Here is a 21418-nt window from a genome sequence, read left to right on the forward strand (position 1 = left end):
CATAGCAATTAAAAATATATTTTTTTAATTGACAGGGATAAAGGTTTGTGTTCAAGGCAAAAAGTTACATTTCCTCAAAAACAAACAAAAAAATGTTTTCTCCCATAAATGTGCACAAAACACTTAAAGGCAACACTTGAAACATTTGACATCAAAACTCAAAAGCATAAAAAAAAATTGTAAAAATGTCAAATAAACAACTTGTCAGCAAAGTGCTCTTTTTTTTCTTTTTCTTTCCCACCACCACCACCACAAAAACATATTTGCATGAAAGTTAAAACATTGGCATAAAAGTCTTGGAGGAATTGACTTGGTTTTGCCGAACATTTTTTGACGTTCGCACATGACAAAGGACGGAGTGGTTAAAAAAATATTTCCACCATCAGACTTCAAAACTAAAAGCTTTTTTTTTTTTTCCTTTTTTAGGAGCAAATATTTAAACTCTCAAGACATCTTTGTCGCCTGACTGCTGAGAGACAAAATAAATTAAATCACTTTTTTTGTACATAATTACACATATGCGTGTGGCTTGTCGAAATGCAAAAAAAAAAAAAAATTGGCTGAATAGTACCTGAAAACACAACTGGGAAGGATTCATCTCAAAAGATTACAAAATGTCATTCACCAGTTTGTTGTTTCTTTGGTTTGTGTTGCAATGGCAAAACGTTTCAAACTTCCTCGACTCTCCCCCAGGCCGTGCCGCTGTCACGACTGCATTTGGGGCTTCTGGTGTTCCATCTGGCGCTTCTTCGTTCCTGAGGCCACAAAAACGGCCATTGTTTTTTTTTGCAAGTAGAGAAGGTCCCCAACTAAGCTCCAGCAATCGTTCTTACGTTGCAGAGAGAATATCTTCCTATGACTGTTGTCGTACACGCCGTTTGTATGCGTTGCTGCTCCGGTTGTGTTCAAGTAGCAGTTGAGAAATTTGAGAATCAAGACAAAAATTGGTTAATTCTGTTAGCCTATCTATGGCGTTTCCCATTATATTCTCACATGAAGGCTCACACACTTCATGTGGGTTTGGTTGAACATTTTGGTGTTTGAAGATACAAAGTTTGATCAGTTTAAAGTCAACTTCAGGATGTCTTTGATCTGAGGTGGCATCCGGGCGGGGTCGCATGCTCGCTGCTCGTCATTCGCGTGTTTGCTGATGCGAGGAATTTTTGGGGACCATTCCCTGTTATTCACAGTAGTTTTTTTCCTCATATGCATTGTTGTCACCCAATTCCTTTGCTTCGTTATTTTGTTTTTATTTTTTCCCCAAAAAATATGAATTGAAATGAATATCAAAAAAAAATGGAGGTTGAATTTTTTGGGGAAAAAAAGTTTTTGGGGCGAGGTGGAAAGGTGGGGGTTTGGGTTAATCAACAATGCAAATTGGGATTGGTTCCCCAAAACGGTGGCAAATTGGTTGAATACGTATTTGAACAATGCGAATCACGTTGTCCTCTTTAAAAGTGAATTAACCTTACTTACAAGTGGATTGCTTGAAGCCTTTTTTTTTTTGTTTCAAAAACTGCGTGAGCGAGCAAGTCTTCTTTTCAAGCCTTCAGAATGATGTTACATGAGCTTCCCATTGCACAAAACCAGTGCTATGAAATACTTTCAAACGTGTCTTTTGGTGCGTTTGAGCATGTCTGCGTATGGTCGACGCAGGGGGGTCAGGCCTCGGGTTCAGCTACATGTTGTAGGCCACGTAGACGGGGTCGAGCTGGTCGGCCAGGAATCCGTCGCGCAGGTGCATGCGCTGCTTCTCGCCGCGTGAGTTGATGGGGACCACGCCCACGTCGGCGACCACCACCACGCCCACAATCAGGTAGTGCTCCTCCAGGACTGCGTTGGTCACCAGCGGGACCAGGTCCAGCGCCTCCTGCTCCGACGCCGCCAGCTCCACCACCGCCACCAGCAGGTTGCTCCAGGTGAACACCGCGCTGGGAACAAGCACCGGAAGAAACAAAAGGTCTTGTTTGATAAAAATGAAGTCTTACTACGGTCACAAATTGTAAGATGAGAATGAAGTCACTCAAAGATGAAACGGTGACAAAGTAGAAATTTTGAGGATAGTTTCAGTCTTTTGCCAGATTTTTTTTTCTGGAAAATAATTGCACAAAAAGCCGTACTTTTCTGGAGAAACACATTTTAAAAAGAAAACTAACAAGAATTTGAAGAATGTTTTTTTTTAATGAGGTTGTATTGTTAATCATCAAAAAACAAAATGTTCAAATGAAATGCCATGTTTTCATTTTTTTTATATCACTGGAAAGGGTCATGTCTTTAAAAGCATCGAATAAATATTTTTCAATTTATAGACAATTATTTTAAAATCCACATTTTAGGAGAATTTTCAGTTTTTCATTTTAAAAAAAATGCAATTTACCAATTTTTCGAGGAAAAAGAAAAATCATAAAGCAATAAAATATTTTTTCAGATTGTAATTTTGCTGCTGACCACTGTGTGATGCTCTTGTGCGTCCTGACGACGGAGGTCTCGATGTCGACGGGGTGGTAACGCATCCCCCGCAGCTCCATGGCCTCCTCCAAGGCGCCCACCACGTAGAGCGCATCGTGGCGCTCTGCAGGCGGGCGGGTGAACGGCCGTGCACACAAAAGGTTTAAAGGTCACACTCTCCACAAACATTCTCGCATGGTTTGGGAAGTGGTGATTGGATGCCCAAAGACCAAAAATACAACCGCCAGCGCCACTGACCTCCGTTGGCGTCAGTCAGTCGCGTTCTGCGCAGGAAGCCCAGGTAACCCGTCCGCGACCACTCGGTGTGCGTGTCGCCGAAGCTCAGTCTGGACGCAAAGTGATCGGAACGCAGCGCCTCGTCACCGTACACGCTCACGTAGCCGCTCGAGTTGTGGCCGCTCTGAACCCAAATCTAAACAAAAACAGACGGACGTGTTGAATGATTGACTGGTCACCAACACGGCCCGTCCAGTCATCGCAGCGTTCGGAATGATTAACGAGTCCGAATGAAAACAAAATAACTGTCATCAGTGAGGGGAGAAGGGAAACAAAAGTGCAAAACAAAGAAGCTATCACTCTTGTGTTAGCTTAGCCTCGTTTTAGCTAGCACAAAGCTAGTTTCGTCTCTGTCTGAGGTCCGTGTCTAAGTTTGCCTTTTGCTTGTTGCTAGGACAGCGTGAGAGGCCAACAGTGAGGCGTTGGTGCACTGCCGAACTGGCCTTTATCGACTGACTATTTAACAGTTGGACTGAATGCTCATTAGCCGGCGAAATATTTTCATACAGCCACACTCGGCTACTTTTGGGCTGGAAGCTCCCCACGTGGATACGGAGATGTGAGAGGATCCAAACATTCCTCTCTGATGACTATTGGAGTTGAATTCCAAAATTCTCATTCAGCGTTCCTTTTTAAGGGCCAATTCACTACTTAATTCGAGTGACCTCCGATTTACGCACTGCCCTAATACACACACACACACACACACACACACACACACACACACACACACACACAAAGAGGGATAGAAAGAAGGATTTTAGTCCAATTGGCAAAGTGGGGGTGGGATGGAAACCCGGTACCTCGCCCAGATGAGACTCTCCCATTGGTCCTTTGGTCTCCGGGTTGGCGATGATGATGCGTACGCCGGGAAGGATCTGAGCAAGCAAGAAAACAAAATGTTGTTGGCACAAAAAATTGAACCACATTTGAAGTGTATGTATGTATACACGCACACATACGTGTGGGTGCCAAAAAATGTTTCATGCAAAATGTTGTTGGCACAAAAAATACAACCGCATTTGAAGTGTATGTATGTATGTAAAGACGCACACATACGTGTGGGTGCCAAAAAATGTTTCAATCAAGGGAAAGTCCATTTGAATAATTTGTTTCAAAAAGTGAAACGTGTTCGTGAAATTACTTTCCCACATACAAAGTGACATACTGCAGGCCTTTATTTTTTTCCAATTTTAATGATGATGGCAGAAAGACAGCATCTATCCGCTTATCCTGATGAAAGTTGCGGGGTGTGCTGGAGCCTATCCCAACTGTCCTTCGGGCAGTAGAGGGGGGAACACCCTGAACTGCCCGCCAGCTAGTCGCAGGGCACATATCGACGAACAACCATGCTCACAATCACACAAAAATCCAGCATGTTGCAAAATTTGAAAATTTCATGTGTCCAACAACAACAACAACAACAAAAAGGACCACAACCATGTAACTATTTTGGGCCTCCTTTTGCATGAATGACAGCATCAAGGCAGCGTGTGATGACCCCCCCCCCACCACACACACAAAAAAATAAGTGACCCATTTCCACTCACCTTCCCAGACTCCATCAGGGGCAAACTGTGAGGTGATCCTCTCTCTACTAGTCGCACCCTGAAACAAGAAAAAAAAAAAACAACATTTAACAACTTCTCAATCAGCATGTTAGCATCTGTGAATTAGCATTAATGACGTTAGCGCACCTGTCGTGACGCAGCGCCCTCATGTCCACAAAGACGGTGGTCGGGTCGGGACTGGATGTTCCCTGAAGAGAACATTGCACACACAGTTTTGGCTTGCTAGAAATTACACAAAGTGGACCTTTAACTGCACATTAAATCGATTTTTATCTCTGAGACTACCCGTGTGACTTCCGACTCATTTTGCTCTGTTGGATCACATTTGAGATTTTTGCATGTTGTGCTTGGACAGAGTTGTCGACGTTTTGTTTTTAGGCTCACACAAAATTACAACTAGAGAATTATCGTTCACTGTTCAACCTCCCCCGTGGTTTTTCAAATTGATTTTGTCTGTCTTTGTCTCGGTCTCTGCGAGTTTTAGGCTCGGGCAAGTTTTGGTGTGCGATAGTGTGATCTTGCGCCCGGCCGGCACTGCTGTTTGGGGAAGTAGATGTCACCGAGTTGAGCTGAACAAAATCTTCAGAATTTCAAACGGGACTGTGAATGTGTCCTCTTGAATGCATCATTGGCAATGAATGCGGAATTTTGGGATAACAGAAACATTTGCGGCAAAATTATTTTTTTTTTTGGTAATCCTGAAGTTGGAATGGTGAAAATCAAGCAAGAAATGTGGAAGGAGAAGAACATCGAATTGTTTAATGGTGTAGAAAAACACGTGAATGGCTTCAGCGGTGAAGGAGGAAGAAGACGATGAGCGTAGTTGGTGGCCATGGTGACCGACAGCGCGGGCGGCACTCACCTGGAGACAGACGGCCATGTTGACCCGGCATCCGAAGGCGGTGCTGACGGCTCGGGAGTGAAGGCCGAGGTCCTTGAAGAGTTTGGAGAAGGACTGAGTCAGCGACGTCCGAGGTCGCTCCTCGGCCACGACCACGCACGTCCTCACGCGGGACAAGTCCACACCGCGGCTCTGAGAAAAAGGACGCACGGCGCCGGGTCACACGTTTGCCGGGTGGACTGCGCCAAGACAGGTCGCCGGCGCCTTGGTCACCTTGAGTGCGTCCGTCTGCATGGCGAGTCCTCTGGTGCTGACGTCCATGACGCTGTATGAGCAGAAGGTATCTCGCACTTTGTGGTGGCTGACGGCCCAAAGCCACAAGGAGGCGTTGCTCTCCAGCTCGCACGGCGGGATCAGAATGGACTGGTGGCCCGAGTACACGCTGCAGGCACGCCACACGGTTAGAGCGCGCCACCTCCACATCACATACACATTACATAAAACACACACGCACAAACCTGCAAAGGCACCAAAGGACGAAGCCCAGGCCGCAGTACGGGTCGAGGCAGATGGCCACCTCTCTGGACGGGTACAGCTCGCACTGAAGCTTGATGGAGCGACACAAGGCACTGGTGGCCGCGTGAGACATCTGAGCACACGTGTGCACGTTGGCACTTTGAGCGTTTGTGACCTGTACGTGTGTATCTCCATGCGTGTGCTTTTCATACCTTGACGCCAGCTAGCATGCCGGTGGTGGACACGCTAAAGTCCAGGTAGGCTAGCGTGTCAGGATTGGAGGGTTTGTACAGCAGAGGAGCTTTCTTCTTCGGCAAATCATCTAAAACACAAACGCGCGGCAAAAGTGTCATGATGTTTTCCCATCAACGTGCCTCTAGCATGTTTTGCGTGAGCGTGTACCTGTGTCCAAGACGGGAGGCCACGTGCGCATGTCCACGGCAGCCGAGGCCTCTTTGGACTTGAGCAGCTTTGAGATGACCTGAGTGGTCAAGACGCACACCGAACGACTCACCTGCAACGCACAACACATTTTACACGCACGCACGTAACGCAACGGGCGGAAAATTGCATCGCTGCTCTTTGTGCTCTGTGCGTTGGGCGCCTTTTTTGGAATGCTGTAAAAAGAAGTTAATTTGCACAAAGGTAGCTAGTATATGTATCTGTAGAGTATGAAACGAGTTAGCATGTTTAGCAGCACAGAGCACGTTTACGATTTAGCAATGAGCCTGTGTGAAATTACCTCGACGATCATCTTGACGGTGGGCAACGTTGTGGCAATATTGTGCGGGTGAGGCGGACGCACGGTGACGGGAACGCAGCCGGCGTACAGACACCCGTAAAACGACACGATCAGCTCCATACCTGGAAATGCAAACGGGAAGTGACGTCATGGCAACAGTGTGTGTGTGTGCGTGTGTGTGAATGTGTTAACCTGGAGGGTAGAGCAGTGCGACGTGATCGCCGTCCTGAAGGTGGCTGCGTTCGGCCAACATGGCCGCCACCTTCTCGGCCTTCTTGTGGAGCTGCGAGCACGTCACTGAGCTGGCCGTCGTTCCCTGGGGGAGGTCACGCACACGCGCACGCACCATGAATGACGGATCTGATTGAGTTTGTGTGTGTGTGTGTGTGTGTGTGTGTGTGTATATACTAACCCGTGCATTGAGTAGCGTGTACAGTACATGTTCCGGTGTGCTCTGTGCTCGCCATTGTAACACCTCAGACAGGAACAGGAACTGAAACAGACAACGACACGTTATGGACAATTGTGGGGCCCAAACGATCAATCGGCCAACCGATCAGTCGGGCCACAGACAAAAGTATTGGGACATGTAGCATTAGGTGTCGCCACCTGGTGGTTGTCCTCGACCTGAGTAAGGTCTCTTCCGCTGGCCTGAGCGATCCTCTTCCCAGACACCAGATTTCCCACCATCACCGACGCAGGACCGATCTCTGCGGATGATCAAGAAGATCATCAGGCCATTTGACACTATATCCTACTTCTACTACTCATTTTGTACACAGTATTGTTTGTACGGGTATTTTTGAATAAAGTTCACCTTGCCATGAAAGAGGTTAATAGTGCGTGACACAAGCCCACTATCTGGACTGAGCTACTGAGTTACTAGTGCAGCAGAGTAGTATACTAATGATGTGAAGTTTTAGTGTGTACTTGTAGTTTGAGCTAATTGAAGACCCATATCAGATTTGTGCGTTTCGTCAAAAGTTCTTGAATCTCTTCAATCTGTGTGTGTGACCAGCTTCCAAAATAGCGATACTCAAATGAGCTTCTTTCAAGGTGCAAGACATGAGAGTGGCGTCCTCGTAACGCCGATGTCCGCCGTCACGAGTGTGTCCCCCACCCACCTGGTTGCTTCTGTCTGGGTTTGGGCAGATTGGTGACGCAAGTGTGCGGACACATGAGGACGTTGGAGGGGTGCAGCGCCCCCTCCAGGAAGAGCTGCTTGGTCTCGCACAGGTGGATGCCCCCCAGGGGAGTCTTGGGGAGCGTGTTGGGAGCAACCAGAACCAGACAGTACACGCCCACCTGGTGGATCCCATCGATAGCCTGCACACGACATAAACCGGGGTTTGGTTGGGGGTGTGCGTGTGTGTCTTGTGTGTTTATCTGCGTGCGCATGTCTGTATTTGTGCATCAATGTGCGTGCATGTGAGTGTTTATGTGTACCTGCAGCACACGGCTCATCCACTGGAAGCTGTCCTCCTCTGTGGAGTCGGGCCGCTGCTCAGCTACCACCACAATCCTCTCGTCATGGAGGACCTCGATGGAGAACACCGCTATCCTGTCGCACGCACGCGCACACAGATAATCAAGTGGAAGCACGCAGACTGGCTAACGGTTAGCTACTTGCAAGCTAAAATTCTCAGTCGACAACTCTACGGTTTCACTCGCTGACGCCCACGTCACTCACCAAACCAAGCGGGTTTCACATTTGAATGTGATCACTTATGTTCATGTTCAACATGTTTTTTTTCTTTTCTGACATGGCATCGATATGCGACCGTACTGAATGATATTTGCCAGAGCAAAAAATTCCTCCTCACCGTCCCCTGTAGACGAACTTCATGGGCTCCACGGCGAGCGCCGTGGCGACGATGTCGTCGGCGTTGTGGTGCCGTCCCCCCACCACCATCAGGCCATCTGTCTTGCCCGCCACATACACCAGACCGGACGTGCCCACAAATCCCAGCAGCCCCGTCCTGGTGAAGGGAAAGTCACTGATGGCGGCGCCGGCGCTGGTGACGGGAACCACCTGCAGACAGTACGTCCACTCGGCGGTTTACCAAGACCAACATCAACAACAAGAAAGAAGAGTGTGGCTGTGTCCTAGCTAGAGATGCAAAGTAATATTCTAATGTATGTATGCATACATATAAATCATGGCGAAAATCGTCCGATTTTTTGGGCCAATTTTAAAAGAACTAATACGGTATCAGGTGACTAAATTGGCTGAGCAGTTAATCGGTTGGATATTATTTATCCTCGTGAAGAACAGCTACCATTCCCACAAAAAAATGTCCTCCTCTTTTTCAATAACTTTTTCTCGTCAATTTTTCAATTCTTCATTTTTTTTGCTTTTTTATTTTCCACAATTTTTTCTTCTTTTTCTTACACCCTAAAACATTTTTTCCCCCCACTATTTTTTCTACCTTTTGACACCGCCTGAATCAATACGTGGGCATTTTAAGTGGACTTTTTGCAGAAGTATTTAAGTCCACTAAATCAAGTCAAGAATGATGAACGCAGCTGCTCAGTTTGGAATCATTCAGTCGTTCCCAATCACTAGAAAGGGATTTTCGGTGGACATTTTAGGAACTATCGAGGTCCACTTCACAAAATTTCCATTCACAACCCAGGACAAAAAAGAAGATGAATGAGGAAAAGGAGGAGGTCCCTTTTCCAACCTCAAAGGTGTTCTTGGTCATTCCACTGAGGCCATAGTAGGACGTCCCCGTGGCAACCGTGCACACGCACAACTCGCCGACCTCGTCGGTTTTACACAGCTGTGGGACACCGTCCAGCTTCACCGCGCACATCACAGCTGTGAATGGGAAGGAGGATGTGGTGGATGGTAACCCAAAAAAAAAAAGAAAGAAAAAAAAAAACATTACATGGTACAATACCTTTGGTGGAACCCTTCACTTTCTCCACTATTCCCTTCTAAAACATGTGCCAATACGTTTGGCCAAACTCAAAAATTATCTGCATTCCATCTTTGTGTCCCAATAGTTTTGTCAAAGGTCTGTGTGTACATGTGTGAAAACTGTCCCAATAGAATTTTTTTGTCAAAGATGTGTGCATAAATGTGTGCTTGTGTTTGTGTCAATTTTTTTTTTCTTTGTCAATTTGTGTTCATTTTTCCATTTCGTGAAGCTGTCCTCGAATTTTGGTCAAAATGCAGTGTGTGCGTGTTTTTGGTCACCTCCGGGCATGACGCATCCAACATCCTGCACGGCGAGCACGGCGAGTTTGTCGTCCGAGTCGAGTCTGATGACTCCGTGACTGAGGCTGTGCATGGACAAAATGCCGCGAGGTGGCGTCCTGCTCGGGTCCTCCATAGGCCTGAACACACAAGACGCCGACCAATCAGCATGCGCCACGTCATCATCCGCCTACTCTATATATTAGCTCTGCACCTGCGGATTCACCTATTTGCATTTTTTTCTTCAATTTTTTTGAAGTTGTTGTATTATTTATGTATAATGGGTGTCAATTATTTGCAAATATTCACATCAATCAATTAATTAATCTCTCATACACAGAAGTACCTCCTGATGGCTACAGTGAGCGCCTCAGGTGAGCTGGCACAGGGACAAATGACATCTGACTTCAAACCTTTGGTATGGAAGACGTTAAGGAAGGCATCACATGACGAGATGGACCCTACGAGAGAGGAACAAAGTCACTTCTATTCAAAAGGCAATTTCCACACAGCGCTCTCAGAGGCAAAATCAGTCGGCTACACCTCTCACACACACACAAGGAAAATCCAATCACATATCACGGTCAAGCAGGCTTACAAAATGAACTGAAATATGCATTACAGTGTGACATATGAGAGCATATTATTTATGTGAGCAAGAAAAATCTGCAGTGTGTGAGCCCAAAAAAACCCAGGGTACATGTGAGAGCGTTTCATTGGTGTCTGAGGGTTTCAGTAAAGCGTGAGAGCGTTCACTTGTGTGCATGAGAGCAAATAAAATGTCAGTCGCGAGTGCGAGAGCCATTTTTTATATGAATGCGAATATTTTAGCAATGAATGAGAGGAAAACAAATTCAGTATTGTATAAGAGCATTTCTCTTGTGTGTTTTTGTGAGCTGAATAAGTTTCAATCATTGTGTGAGAGGTGTGCAATGCAGTTGCGTGTAAAAGAGTTTCAGTCGCGCATATGAGAGCATTTCAGAATGTGTGTGTGTATGTTTGAGCTGCGTGTATGTGAGCGATTGAGTCGCCTGGCGGCGTGTACGTTAATGGGGTCTTAGTGGGGTACGCCGTGCCGGCCAAGGGGTAGGGCGTACGCCGACTTACAGGGATTGGCGCCATCGGCAACCAGCAGCATCCTGAGCGACGTCAAGTTGACATCGCGCTGGTCGCGATGTGCCACCAGAGCCGGAAATGATGGCGTTCTGCTTAAAAGCATTCCTCACATAAAAGCAATGACAAAGGCGCTTAACAAGGAAGACCAAAATGCATCATGGTAGCGACAAAAGTAAATAACGGGAAAGACAAATGTTCATTACGGTAAAGCTGGTGTCATAAAACCGGCGACTTGTACAATTTACAGACAGACACTGTCGTTGAAATCCGACTTTCGGTGGAAGGGACATCGGTGTTACCTTTGAACTGACACACTTTCTGGATCCACGACAGTGGGTTGACCTTCATGAGGGCGTACGGGATGCTCACCACGTGCATCATGTTCATCACGCTCTGACACACGAACACAGACACGCATTCAATTCAAATTTGGAGGAACAAATGTCATGTTATGGAAGAAAATTCAAAATTCAAATTTTTTTATTATTTTTTTTAACATAAAAAATTATGCTCTTGATGTGAAGTTGTACCTTTTTCTTTCCAACAAAATGTTCTTGTAATCTTTACAAACAAATTAAGTTTGCCAGAAAAGGTTGATATGAAAATAGCTTCATAAGTGAAAAAATTTCAAAAATGAAACTTATAGGACTTGATTCTTGAGGAAAAAAATACACCTTTTGTACTACCAAAATTGGACTTTTCTTTTAATCCCAGAAGGATGGCATTGTTTTTGAAAAGGGACGTGTAGACTTATGCTCGCCAATGTCTGTATGTCGATGCACGTTTCTCACGGTGAGGACGGCATGCCAAAGTCCAACGTCCTTCTTAAAGTCCAGAACGTTGACCATGGTCTCAGCTGGACACCCACACAAGCACACACCCGCACACAAAAACATCATGTGAGTGCCACCGACAGGTGGATGACGATGATGATGATGATGAAGATGATGATGATGATGTCACCTTCGGTGTATGAGCAGGCCTGCGTGAGGGCCTGACAGTGAGTCAACATGGCGGCGCGCGTCACCGTCACGCCCAGGACGCCGCCATCTTTGCACGTCTTGTACTAAAACGCACACACCCACACGCATACACACAAACCGATTTTCATGGCCCAAGTTCAATTGAAGCTTATATTAACTCAATATTTCACATTGATAGGAATTGAAATGTCCTCAATCCATTCCGCATCCCCATTTTTTTTTTTTGCATTTTGAATAGCAAAGAATCGCACTGCAAGATCTAAACATTTTTTCAAAATTAGCTCATTCCAAAAAGTCTGACAAAAATCAAATCGGAATGAAAACCACAGCTATATTTCATACGATTAATTTCTTCCTGACACCCAAAAATAACACAACTGTCACACAGTAGTGAAGGTCACTTGCCCATCCATCCCCCTGTGTAAATTTACAAAAGAGAGATAAATCATCCAATTTTTGCCCCAATTTTTTAAAAGCGCTAAAATCGTTGGAATAAATATAAACGGCGAATGATCACTTTTATGTTTATTGAACGTGGCATGTTCTTTTCATTGGTTGCCAATTACCAGTCAAGGTCCGTGGGATCATGTGACAGTCTGTTAGCACCCTCCATTGCTCAAAAATTGATATTACAGCTAAGGAGGGAAATTCTTCATTCAGTCAGGGCCTCTGCGTGACTGAAAATTTTAACAAAATATGATTCTTGCTTTTCAATATTTAATTTTAGTTATTATAAGTTTAACCCACTTAATTTGATCAATCATCTTTGATTTTTTTTGCAGTCTCAAACTTTTTTTTTTTGCAAGTTAGGGTAAATTATTTCATAAGATATGGCTTCAACAAGATAAAGTACTGTATAAAGTATAAAATTAACCGACAGCCATCGCTTTTTGTTGGGGGAAAAAGTGGGGTTGAAGGGGATTTGATTGTCAATAATCTCCAGCAAGAACTAGGCCAGGGTAAAGAACTTCACGTTGTCACTCTTCTTCTTTCAAATTGAGTGTCAAACACATGATGTGCCGCCATCTAGTGGTCGCCAGTGGAATAACACCCACAATAAACAGGCTGCTTGCCCGTAAGGCAGGACATCACCATATCTTAATGACTTTCACTTCACCCGAGCGGTATCTGAAGCAGCATCTAATATGCCAACTGCAATGTTGTGCATGTGTCACCTCAATGTATGCCGTGTCGTGTCCGGCGTCCCTGATGTGGGGGAACCAGTCTCGGGGGGGTTTCGACAAGTGTTTGGATTCGGCCACGATCCACAGCAGCTTGGGCCAGCCTGGACATGTGCACCGCGCACACACACACACACAAACAAAAGCACACACACACATTCACACGCACAGCGGATTTGTACTTTTTGTTTGTTTATGCTGCACTTCACGTCTACAACAAGTTAAGCACGCGCACAGGAATTGCACACGCCCACATACGCGCACCACACACACAGAAACACACTTGCCTACTCGTCCACCCCCCCCACCCACAGACAGACACACACACACACACACGCACACACACACACATGCACGCACATTTTGTTTATGATGCACTTAACATAAACTACAAGTCAACTTGAAGTTAATGACAGACAATCGATACTAACACGAACACTCTCTTTGCCTTATTACTCTTATTGATCTGAACCATTTCCTGTCTCTCTCCCACACACACACACACACACGCACACGCACACGCACACGCACACGCACACACACACACACAGACGCACACACACGTGCACAGCAAAATTATCTCTGAAGGTGGAAGGCCATATAGCAGCGGGAGGGAGCTTGCTGATGAGCTGATCATTTGAATAAGGTGTGTTGAAGTAGAGAGATATCTAAAAGAGGCGGGATATGGCTCTCAAGGAACCGGAGTTCCCGACCCTTGCCATATAGACTAGAGCCCCTGTGTGTTTGTGTGTGTGTGTGTGTGTCTGTGTGGTCGGGACCTTTAAAGTGCAGAATATCTCCAGTGGGACTCTTGGGAAGTCCTTTGTGGCAGAGGTCGCTGGTTAGAGCCACGGTGATGCCACAGCTCCCCAACAGGAAGCCAATCTGCTGACTTCCCGCATCCTGATGGGAGAAAATGGCGCTAGCTGCGTTAGCGTGGTAGCGCCACAGCGGTGGAGCTCAAGAAAAGTCCAAAATGTGAACTGGCCTTTCGGGTCAGAGGCACTTCGATGGGCACGGGGACCACGTCGGCCAACAGGCAGCCGTAGAACGCAGTTATGAATGAGCCGGGGTCGTTGTTGGGGAACACCAGTGCCACCTACAGGAAGGAGGAAAAACATGCACTTTGTCATCTGGGATTGATATCCTGTGTGCTGTTACGATTTGGGGGAAATCTGGATTCAAATTTGAAGAGAAAATATTTTTAAGCATTTTTTTAACAGTGAAACTTTTAATAATATTTACTTTCTACCATCCGAAAATCAGCCTCCACAAAATTCTGAGTAAAAAATTCTGATTCACATGGGACAAATATAGTATAATGTGGCTTTTTTTAAGATAAGATAAGATAAGAAAACCTTTATTAGTCTCGCAATGGAGAAATTCCCAATTCACAGCATGTCATCCAATTTTGGATTTGTACTTAAGACAATCTATTTAGATTTGTAACGCTCTTTTCAAACTTCAGATTTTTTATGGTTAAAAGCAAAGAATCAGTGATACAAATCCATCCATTTTCAACACTTATCCTGAACAGCGTCGTGCCACTGCCACACATATGGTAGTAAAACTAAAAGTCATCGGAAAAGATATTTTAATTTTATATTTAATTTTAAGCAAAATAAGATGTCAAAAAAAAAAAAAAAAAAAAAAAAAAACAAGATTATACGATTATACCAGTGCCACCTGAACCGGATTTTTTCTTTACAGTTGCATTTTCTACTCAGGATTTTCCAGAATGACTTTTTGATTGCAAAAAGTAAATCGGATTAGGACATTTAATGCATTCAATTTCAATTTGAAATGAAAAATTACCACATGATCTTAACTTTATACCATTAAAAATTCTGTCCAGATGGCACAAATAAAAAGCATAAATGGCGGCTTTTGCTCAAATTTTGAACTACCCCTCAGGCATATCTACTACTGACTCGGTCTCCAGGTCTGATGAGAGGTTCCTGTTTGGTTCCCAGCTTGTGTGACAGGTTGTAGGCCACCTTCACGCTTCTGGACCAAAGCTTACCTGCAAACACAACAAACACACACACACCGAACAAAAAAATGAAAGAATCACATGGTCATTGAGTGTGTGCGTGTGTGTTGAATAATGACAACAATCACATATGCATAGAAAATTTGAAATTTCAATGCAACGTACTTTTTACATTTACCCGAGTATTTTGATATTTTGACTCGCGTGCATCAAGTTACTCGCCTACAACTCCTCCCCCCAGGACTTGGAGGTCTACTTTTGACTTTCACGTCATCACTCATAATATTCGGAAGTAACATTCATGTTACTTGAGTACCATTTTCCGTCACTCGAACATTCTAATGGGGAAAAGTGAAGAACTATGATGACGATCGCGTCAGTTAAGCCGTGCGTTTAGGGGCACACGTAAAGTTTCAGCTTTCTTGAGTTAAAACTGCAAAAGACTAAACTTGCGCGACAGGAATGATGAGAAGATAGAAAGATGGAGCTCTAGCTTCACACACGCTTGCACACACATGCACGTGCACGTCCTCTCACCATGTTATCGACTCCTGAGTGCTGCTAGAAAACATTTCACAGTCTGGTGAGCTCACATCATCTGCATCTTTGTGTGTGCGCGCGCGCGTGTGTGTGTGTGTCCGTGTGTCTCTCGCGGAATTGAGTTACAAAGTCACATTGTGTGCCATTCGGCGCAAACAAAAACACTGGGCACTTTGACGCAATTCAGCCATAGGTGGGACAAAGTATTTGGACACATCCGGGAAGTGAAAAAGTACAAAAGATATGTAGAAAAAAGTATAAATGTACAAAGTGGAAAAAGCAATAAAAAAAAAAAAATAATAAAAAAAACATGCACACTAAAGTTTCGGGGCACATGCAGAATGTGAAAAGAAATGTAGGAAAAAATATTTGAAAGTAAAATGTGAAAAAATATACACAAAGGTATTGGGACAAGTTGTGAAAGTAAAAAATAAATGTGGACAAAAGTATAATTATTAATTAATAAAGTGGACAAAGCAGAAGAAAGCGAAAATGTGAAAAAAAATGTAGACAAAAGTATTGGGATAAGTAGAGAAAGTGAAATTGTGGCAGTCGGGGTAGGACTGCACCGTGTTGTTTCTGAGCGAGGTGGGCGTTACCCACCGTAAGTGAGCTGGCAAAGCGGTTTCCCGTTGGTGTCGACGGTGGTGAGACAGGGTGCCTTGGGAGAGATGGTGCCCCACCGCTGCAGGGCAGCTTCCAGACAGGGCGGCCAGCTGGTGACCGCGCCCAGGTCCTCCCCGTGGGCGGGCACCATCTGGGCCCCTTCGGCTTTGGGCAGATTGGGGTCCGGCTGCTGCACTGTCGGAATCAAAGTAGTGTAAAACTGTCAGTGCCAAACACTCTGCCTGCAATTCATATCATAATCGGTCGATGAATTGATGATCATCATTTTAGCCCTCAAGTATCGGAATTGGCATTTCAGTTTGATTAATTTTTCCATAATTTGGCCCCTCTTTGGAAAAATGATTTACCCTCCAGGAGCTCCTCAAAGTCGTCCACAAAAAACTCTCGAAGCGGAGGTCTCTTGGGTCTCTTTAGCGTGTTGACCAGCTGCTGAATCTTGGCTGACACTCTGCTGCTAACTGGAACACCTGATGACAAACACCAAAAACATCTAAAGTGGTAGAGACCAATCTCTGGAAAAAGCCAAATTTCCCCTTTGGGAACAATAAAACTTATCATGAATCCTGAAAGACCATATAAAGTGAATTCAGAGATAGGTGTCTAAATATGCGTTTAAAGTTTTTTTTTTGGTTACATAAAATTATAATGGACACAATTACAGGTAAGTATGAGAAAAAAACTCCTTTCTTTCTGAATCACGTGTTGATTTGTCAGTGTGACAAACTACCACAGAGCGAGTGCCAAATACCGGTAAGGATGACTTGCGCCATGACAGTTATACTTTTTTTTTTGCCTTTAAAATAAGACCCTGGTGTCAGCAGCCTTCGCGAATACCCGATACTTTGAAATCTCAAGGGGACCTGAAACTCATTTTGTATCCCCAATTTTGCTTGTCTCACACAGGGCTACAACTAACAATTACAGTGGTACTAAAATGTAACCCTGTGGAACCCCATAAGACAGCAGAGCAGTGCGGCATTTAAAAATGCTGAGCTATAAAGACACAGTTCTGTCAGCCAGATTCATTGAATGAATCTGAAAAAAAAAAAACAAAACATTTTTGGTCACGAAGGTCTCATTGATTGTCAGAATTGTTGACGATTGATTTCTTAATCGATTGTTGTCAATCAATCAATTAATTGAAGCACATCTAATCTGAGGACAGAGGAAAAAAATCATCCGATGAAGTTGCTCGTTTTCGCAGCTCAAACATGTTAAGTGTCACGTCAAAATGATGGTAAAGGAAGTAGCATCCATTTTGAAGCCTATTTTAAAAACTTTTGGGAGGGTTGTTAACAAGAGACTTTTGGGTGGTGTGCCCAAATTAAAAGACATTTATTTTCACATTACAAGGACTTTAATGACTCATCCGTGGCTCACCGTCCCCCGTCTCCATCAGCTCAGCGTTGCCGTATTTGGGTGTCTGTCTGTGGCCGCCACTGCCCGCTGTTTTCTCTGCCTGGATCCTGTCGGCTGTTGGGGCGTTGTTGATGTAACTTGTCACATCTGGAGGGGCTGAGTGGATCTCTGGGGAGAAGGAGAGAAGTTGGGGAATTTGAACAAAAGTTTTGGTACGAGCGCAGGAAGTATGAAGTGAAGAAAATGTGGGCAAATGTTTTGGGTTTACTGTCCTTCTCGACTGAGCAGGTGGGGAAGGGGTGAGTAATTGCACATTGGTGGCTGGGAATGGAGGAGAGACGAAGACGAGAACATACACAGATATGGTGTATAGTCCCCCAAAAAATACAAATATGGTGCCAGAGGGTACTAGTTAGCCCCAAAGACAACATGAGCAGCCTCCAGGTCTGTTCTAAAATAGCTCATAGGTGATGGGACTCTGTGACTTACTAAGAAGAAGTACTGGGACACCTTCTAGAAGTGAAGAAAAAAGGAAATGTCAACAAAATATTTGGACACCGACAAGAAGTGAAAAGTGAAGAAAAAGTTTCGGAACACTTGCACTAAATGAAGAGAATAAAATGAGTTTGGACAAAACTACTGAGATACTCCCCCTGCATTATACATCCACATTTTTTTTTTTTTTTACTTGCCCATGCGTCTGTCTCAAAACTCAACCTCTGGACCGCATCTGACTTGGAATCTATTCCAAAATGACATCCACAACCAGTCACGCTACCTCCTGCACGACGGCAGATGTTCCACCATTGCTGGAGTCAATATCCGAAAGATGATGTCATCCATCAATGACATAATGACCGCAACAGAAACTTCCTCAAGTTCACCAAATTGCCAAAAGATGACGTGCACGCTAACTTTTTCCAAATTAATCTTAGCAAATGGACCAAAGGAAGATTTCGAACCACTGTGCTGCCTGCAGGTACAAGACAATAGAATAGAATCTATATGCATGAAAACACACACACACACACACACACACACACACACACACACACACACACACACACACACACATACACTGTGTATGTATATATGTATATATAGAGAGAGAGAGAGAGAGAGAGAGAGAGAGAGAGAGAGAGAGAGAGAGAGAGAGAGAGAGTATATATAGTATATGTATACAGTTTACATCATCATCATATATCTTTGTACAGCACAATATGGCAGAGTGCTAATTTCCTTATCAAAAAACACATTTAAAAAATGGTGGGTCGACGTGATGTTTAACCTTGACAAACATAAGCAGCAGACATTCTTGCGCGCGCTGTTTGTGATTGAAGCGTAGATTGTGAGGAGGCGGTGAGAAGAAGACGAAAGAAAGCTGGCAGCGGCCCGCATTCTGACATCCGACACAATCGTCCACATCGAGAAATACAAAACAGAAGGCGACCTTCAGAGAACAGCACACGCGCCAACTGACGTTTTCGTTGAAGTGCTTGAAACCCTCAAATTGACTTGGACTTTTATATGTGTAGACATTTATTTGACTTTGGGTTGCGCCAAATGCGGTGCGGTCAGGGAGGGGGCGTTGCGTGGTTTCTGCAAAAGTCAGCTCTAAGACATCAAATAGATGACCATCAAAAGAAATATGACTGTCATCAGCAGAGCAATGGAAGGAAATTCCGTGTTTTCTCAGAATGGAACCCGAGGCAGCAAATACAAAGTGATAAACCCTGAAACTGAACCATGCGGAACCCCATGAGCAGAGCAGGACATTCGGGGTATTCAAATAAATCAGGGTGCGTCAAATCTGTCGGGATGTCTTTTTACCGGTCTTGTGGTGCTGCTGGTGCTGCTGGTTCCGCTGTTTCTGCTGCTGTAGGCGAAGGTGGTGCTGGTGCGCGGAGATGTGGACATGCTGGGCCAGAACCTCGGCCAATCGACCGCATGCTACCGCCCCGCTGCTGGTGGACGAGGACGAGGAAGCAGTGGACGAGTTGGTGTTGGTGGCGGACGAGCCAGCGTGGATGGCGCGGCTGATCCAGTGCTCCACAGTCATGCCGCCCTCCAAGCTCGATGACGTTCCCATGACGTCCGCATTTCCTCCTCCGTTCTCCTCTTCCGCACCTTCTCCCTCCTCATAGTCGTCCGCCTTCTCCTCCCCCTCGGAACCCGAGGACGTATCTGCGAGTAACGTAAGACGTTCGAGAGCGCTCCAAAGTCTTTTGTGGACCAACAGTGGCTCGGTGGCATTTGGACCCAGCACTGCGTTAGCTACTTGACCCAATTTGATTTACTTTGAATGCAGCAATTTTCTGAACGTGTTGCTACCTGGCGGCGTGTAGGCCTCCATGGAGTTGTGCACCACCAGGGAGCGCCGCTTGGACGGCATGGGGACGGCCATCTTCCTCTCGCCATGTTTCGCTAACGCCGCCTGCACAGCCTCGCTGTGGATGTCTGACCGACCAACACAAAAGACGCACACGCCTATCAGTCAGCCGGGGATTGACTAGCAACGGATTCAGATTGTAAAGTGGATTTTACTAGAAAAAAAAAAATAGCAGCTACTATTTGGCCAAATGATTTTTCTGGCGTCCCGTCGCCTCCTCACCTGAGCGGTAGCGTTCGTCTCGGGAGCCCGACAAACATCTGCGGTGGAGCCGTGACGCCGGGGATGGTGTGGGCGGCGGTCTCTTCTCCTGGCCCCCCGCCGTGTCCGCAGCTGCACAGAAAAGACATCTTCCCCACTTGAACCAATCAACTCAACCAAATCAATTTTTGCCTTTTTTTTTTCTTTTTATCTTATTACACATCACACGAAAGTAGCTGTTGTTTGAAGGCTTATAATTACCCAAATATTTATGCTAATTCCATTAGTTTTATCTGTGGCATTTCATATTATATGTTAGCAGGAAGCTGGTGCATTTTTTTTCGTTTGACAAATGTTGATGTTTTAATTTATCACAGCTTTGTATGTGTGTGTGTGCGCATTTTCAAAATGAGACATTTCCAAACATCTGCTTCTACTTTGGACAACACACGTCGATATTTTTGCTGATTTTCCAACGGATGTTCCAGGGCAAAATAGTGGGTGGATCATCGTCAATGTATGTTTGTTCATTTTATGCACTCTCAATTTGAAATAATGTCCCGTTTTGGAATAAAAGGGTTTCTATCCTTTTTATAGAAAACTTCAATTGCGAAAAGAAGTCATTATCCTAAAGGAAAAAAAAAACTTTTAGTGTGTTTAAAACACTTGAATGTGTTCAAAGCATGAGGGCAGCGTAAAAGTGCTTACCTGGACCTGGTGGTAAAAACGCTCCAATCAGCTGGAACCTTTTCTTCTCGTAACCTTTCTGCGTGATGTCCCCTGGCAAGAGAAGAAGGAAACTGAGACTTTGTTCATCTTCATGTAACGTAATGCCGTTTCATTCAAAACAACAATGGATGCGATTTGACATGTGGACAGACAAATAATGTGTAAATGTCTTTTGTACGATTGTATTCAATCAGTGTACATCACACTATCGTTCATGCTCATTGTATAAAATAAATAAATAAAAAACAGATAAAAAGATACAGATTTCGACAATGAAAAAAAAACCCCACAGATTGTGAAAAAAAAAATCATTCAAACACACTGATAAACCTCACAACATCAGCCACAAAATAAATAAATAAATAAATAAAATAAAAACAATCGCTGAATCGAATCACGAGTATGCGGGGGTCCACTGTTGTCCATCTCCAAACTTGGAGCATTTGAAGTACTTCAGTATCTTTCTGAGTATTTAGGGAACTTGAGGGGACATGTGAGTACCATATTTTCTGCACTATAAGGTGCTTTGGAGTATAAGGCGCACCTTTAATGAATGGCCTATTTTAAATTAAATGTGTGTGTGTGTGTGTGTGTGTGTGTGTGTGTGTGTGTGTGTGTGTGTGTGTGTGTGTGTGTGTGTGTGTGTGCGCGTGAGTGAGTGAGTGAGTGAGCGAGCTAGCGAG

At 44.7% G+C, this 21418-nt stretch overlaps 1 protein-coding gene across 1 annotated transcript in view; it reads right to left on the minus strand.

Moving 5' to 3' along the window:
- Positions 1–123: 123 nt before the first annotated feature.
- Positions 124–21418, minus strand: part of dip2cb (disco-interacting protein 2 homolog Cb) — a 43122-nt gene continuing 21827 nt past the window's right edge. Inside the window, exons 2-38 of the mRNA XM_019875036.1 lie at positions 20715–20786; positions 20028–20138; positions 19748–19873; positions 19247–19600; positions 17438–17584; positions 16405–16524; positions 16034–16231; positions 14829–14920; positions 13886–13996; positions 13677–13800; positions 12892–13001; positions 11697–11799; positions 11525–11589; positions 11022–11126; positions 10983–10987; positions 10725–10825; positions 9964–10078; positions 9618–9757; positions 9100–9236; positions 8239–8447; positions 7862–7976; positions 7540–7741; positions 7025–7125; positions 6828–6908; positions 6608–6731; positions 6416–6537; positions 6076–6187; positions 5886–5995; positions 5676–5806; positions 5431–5599; positions 5179–5349; positions 4443–4504; positions 4296–4353; positions 3549–3623; positions 2707–2881; positions 2449–2572; positions 124–1931 (exon numbers count right to left, since the gene is read on the minus strand). Coding sequence (XP_019730595.1) covers positions 1679–1931; positions 2449–2572; positions 2707–2881; positions 3549–3623; positions 4296–4353; positions 4443–4504; positions 5179–5349; positions 5431–5599; positions 5676–5806; positions 5886–5995; positions 6076–6187; positions 6416–6537; positions 6608–6731; positions 6828–6908; positions 7025–7125; positions 7540–7741; positions 7862–7976; positions 8239–8447; positions 9100–9236; positions 9618–9757; positions 9964–10078; positions 10725–10825; positions 10983–10987; positions 11022–11126; positions 11525–11589; positions 11697–11799; positions 12892–13001; positions 13677–13800; positions 13886–13996; positions 14829–14920; positions 16034–16231; positions 16405–16524; positions 17438–17584; positions 19247–19600; positions 19748–19873; positions 20028–20138; positions 20715–20786 — 4730 coding nt within the window. The 3' untranslated portion in view covers positions 124–1678. The remainder of the gene's footprint in view (positions 1932–2448; positions 2573–2706; positions 2882–3548; positions 3624–4295; positions 4354–4442; positions 4505–5178; positions 5350–5430; positions 5600–5675; positions 5807–5885; positions 5996–6075; positions 6188–6415; positions 6538–6607; positions 6732–6827; positions 6909–7024; positions 7126–7539; positions 7742–7861; positions 7977–8238; positions 8448–9099; positions 9237–9617; positions 9758–9963; positions 10079–10724; positions 10826–10982; positions 10988–11021; positions 11127–11524; positions 11590–11696; positions 11800–12891; positions 13002–13676; positions 13801–13885; positions 13997–14828; positions 14921–16033; positions 16232–16404; positions 16525–17437; positions 17585–19246; positions 19601–19747; positions 19874–20027; positions 20139–20714; positions 20787–21418) is intronic.

The sequence above is a fragment of the Hippocampus comes genome, unplaced genomic scaffold (genome assembly GCF_001891065.2).
Source record: "Hippocampus comes isolate QL1 unplaced genomic scaffold, H_comes_QL1_v1.1 scaffold20, whole genome shotgun sequence".
In the NCBI taxonomy this organism is placed as follows: domain Eukaryota; kingdom Metazoa; phylum Chordata; class Actinopteri; order Syngnathiformes; family Syngnathidae; genus Hippocampus; species Hippocampus comes.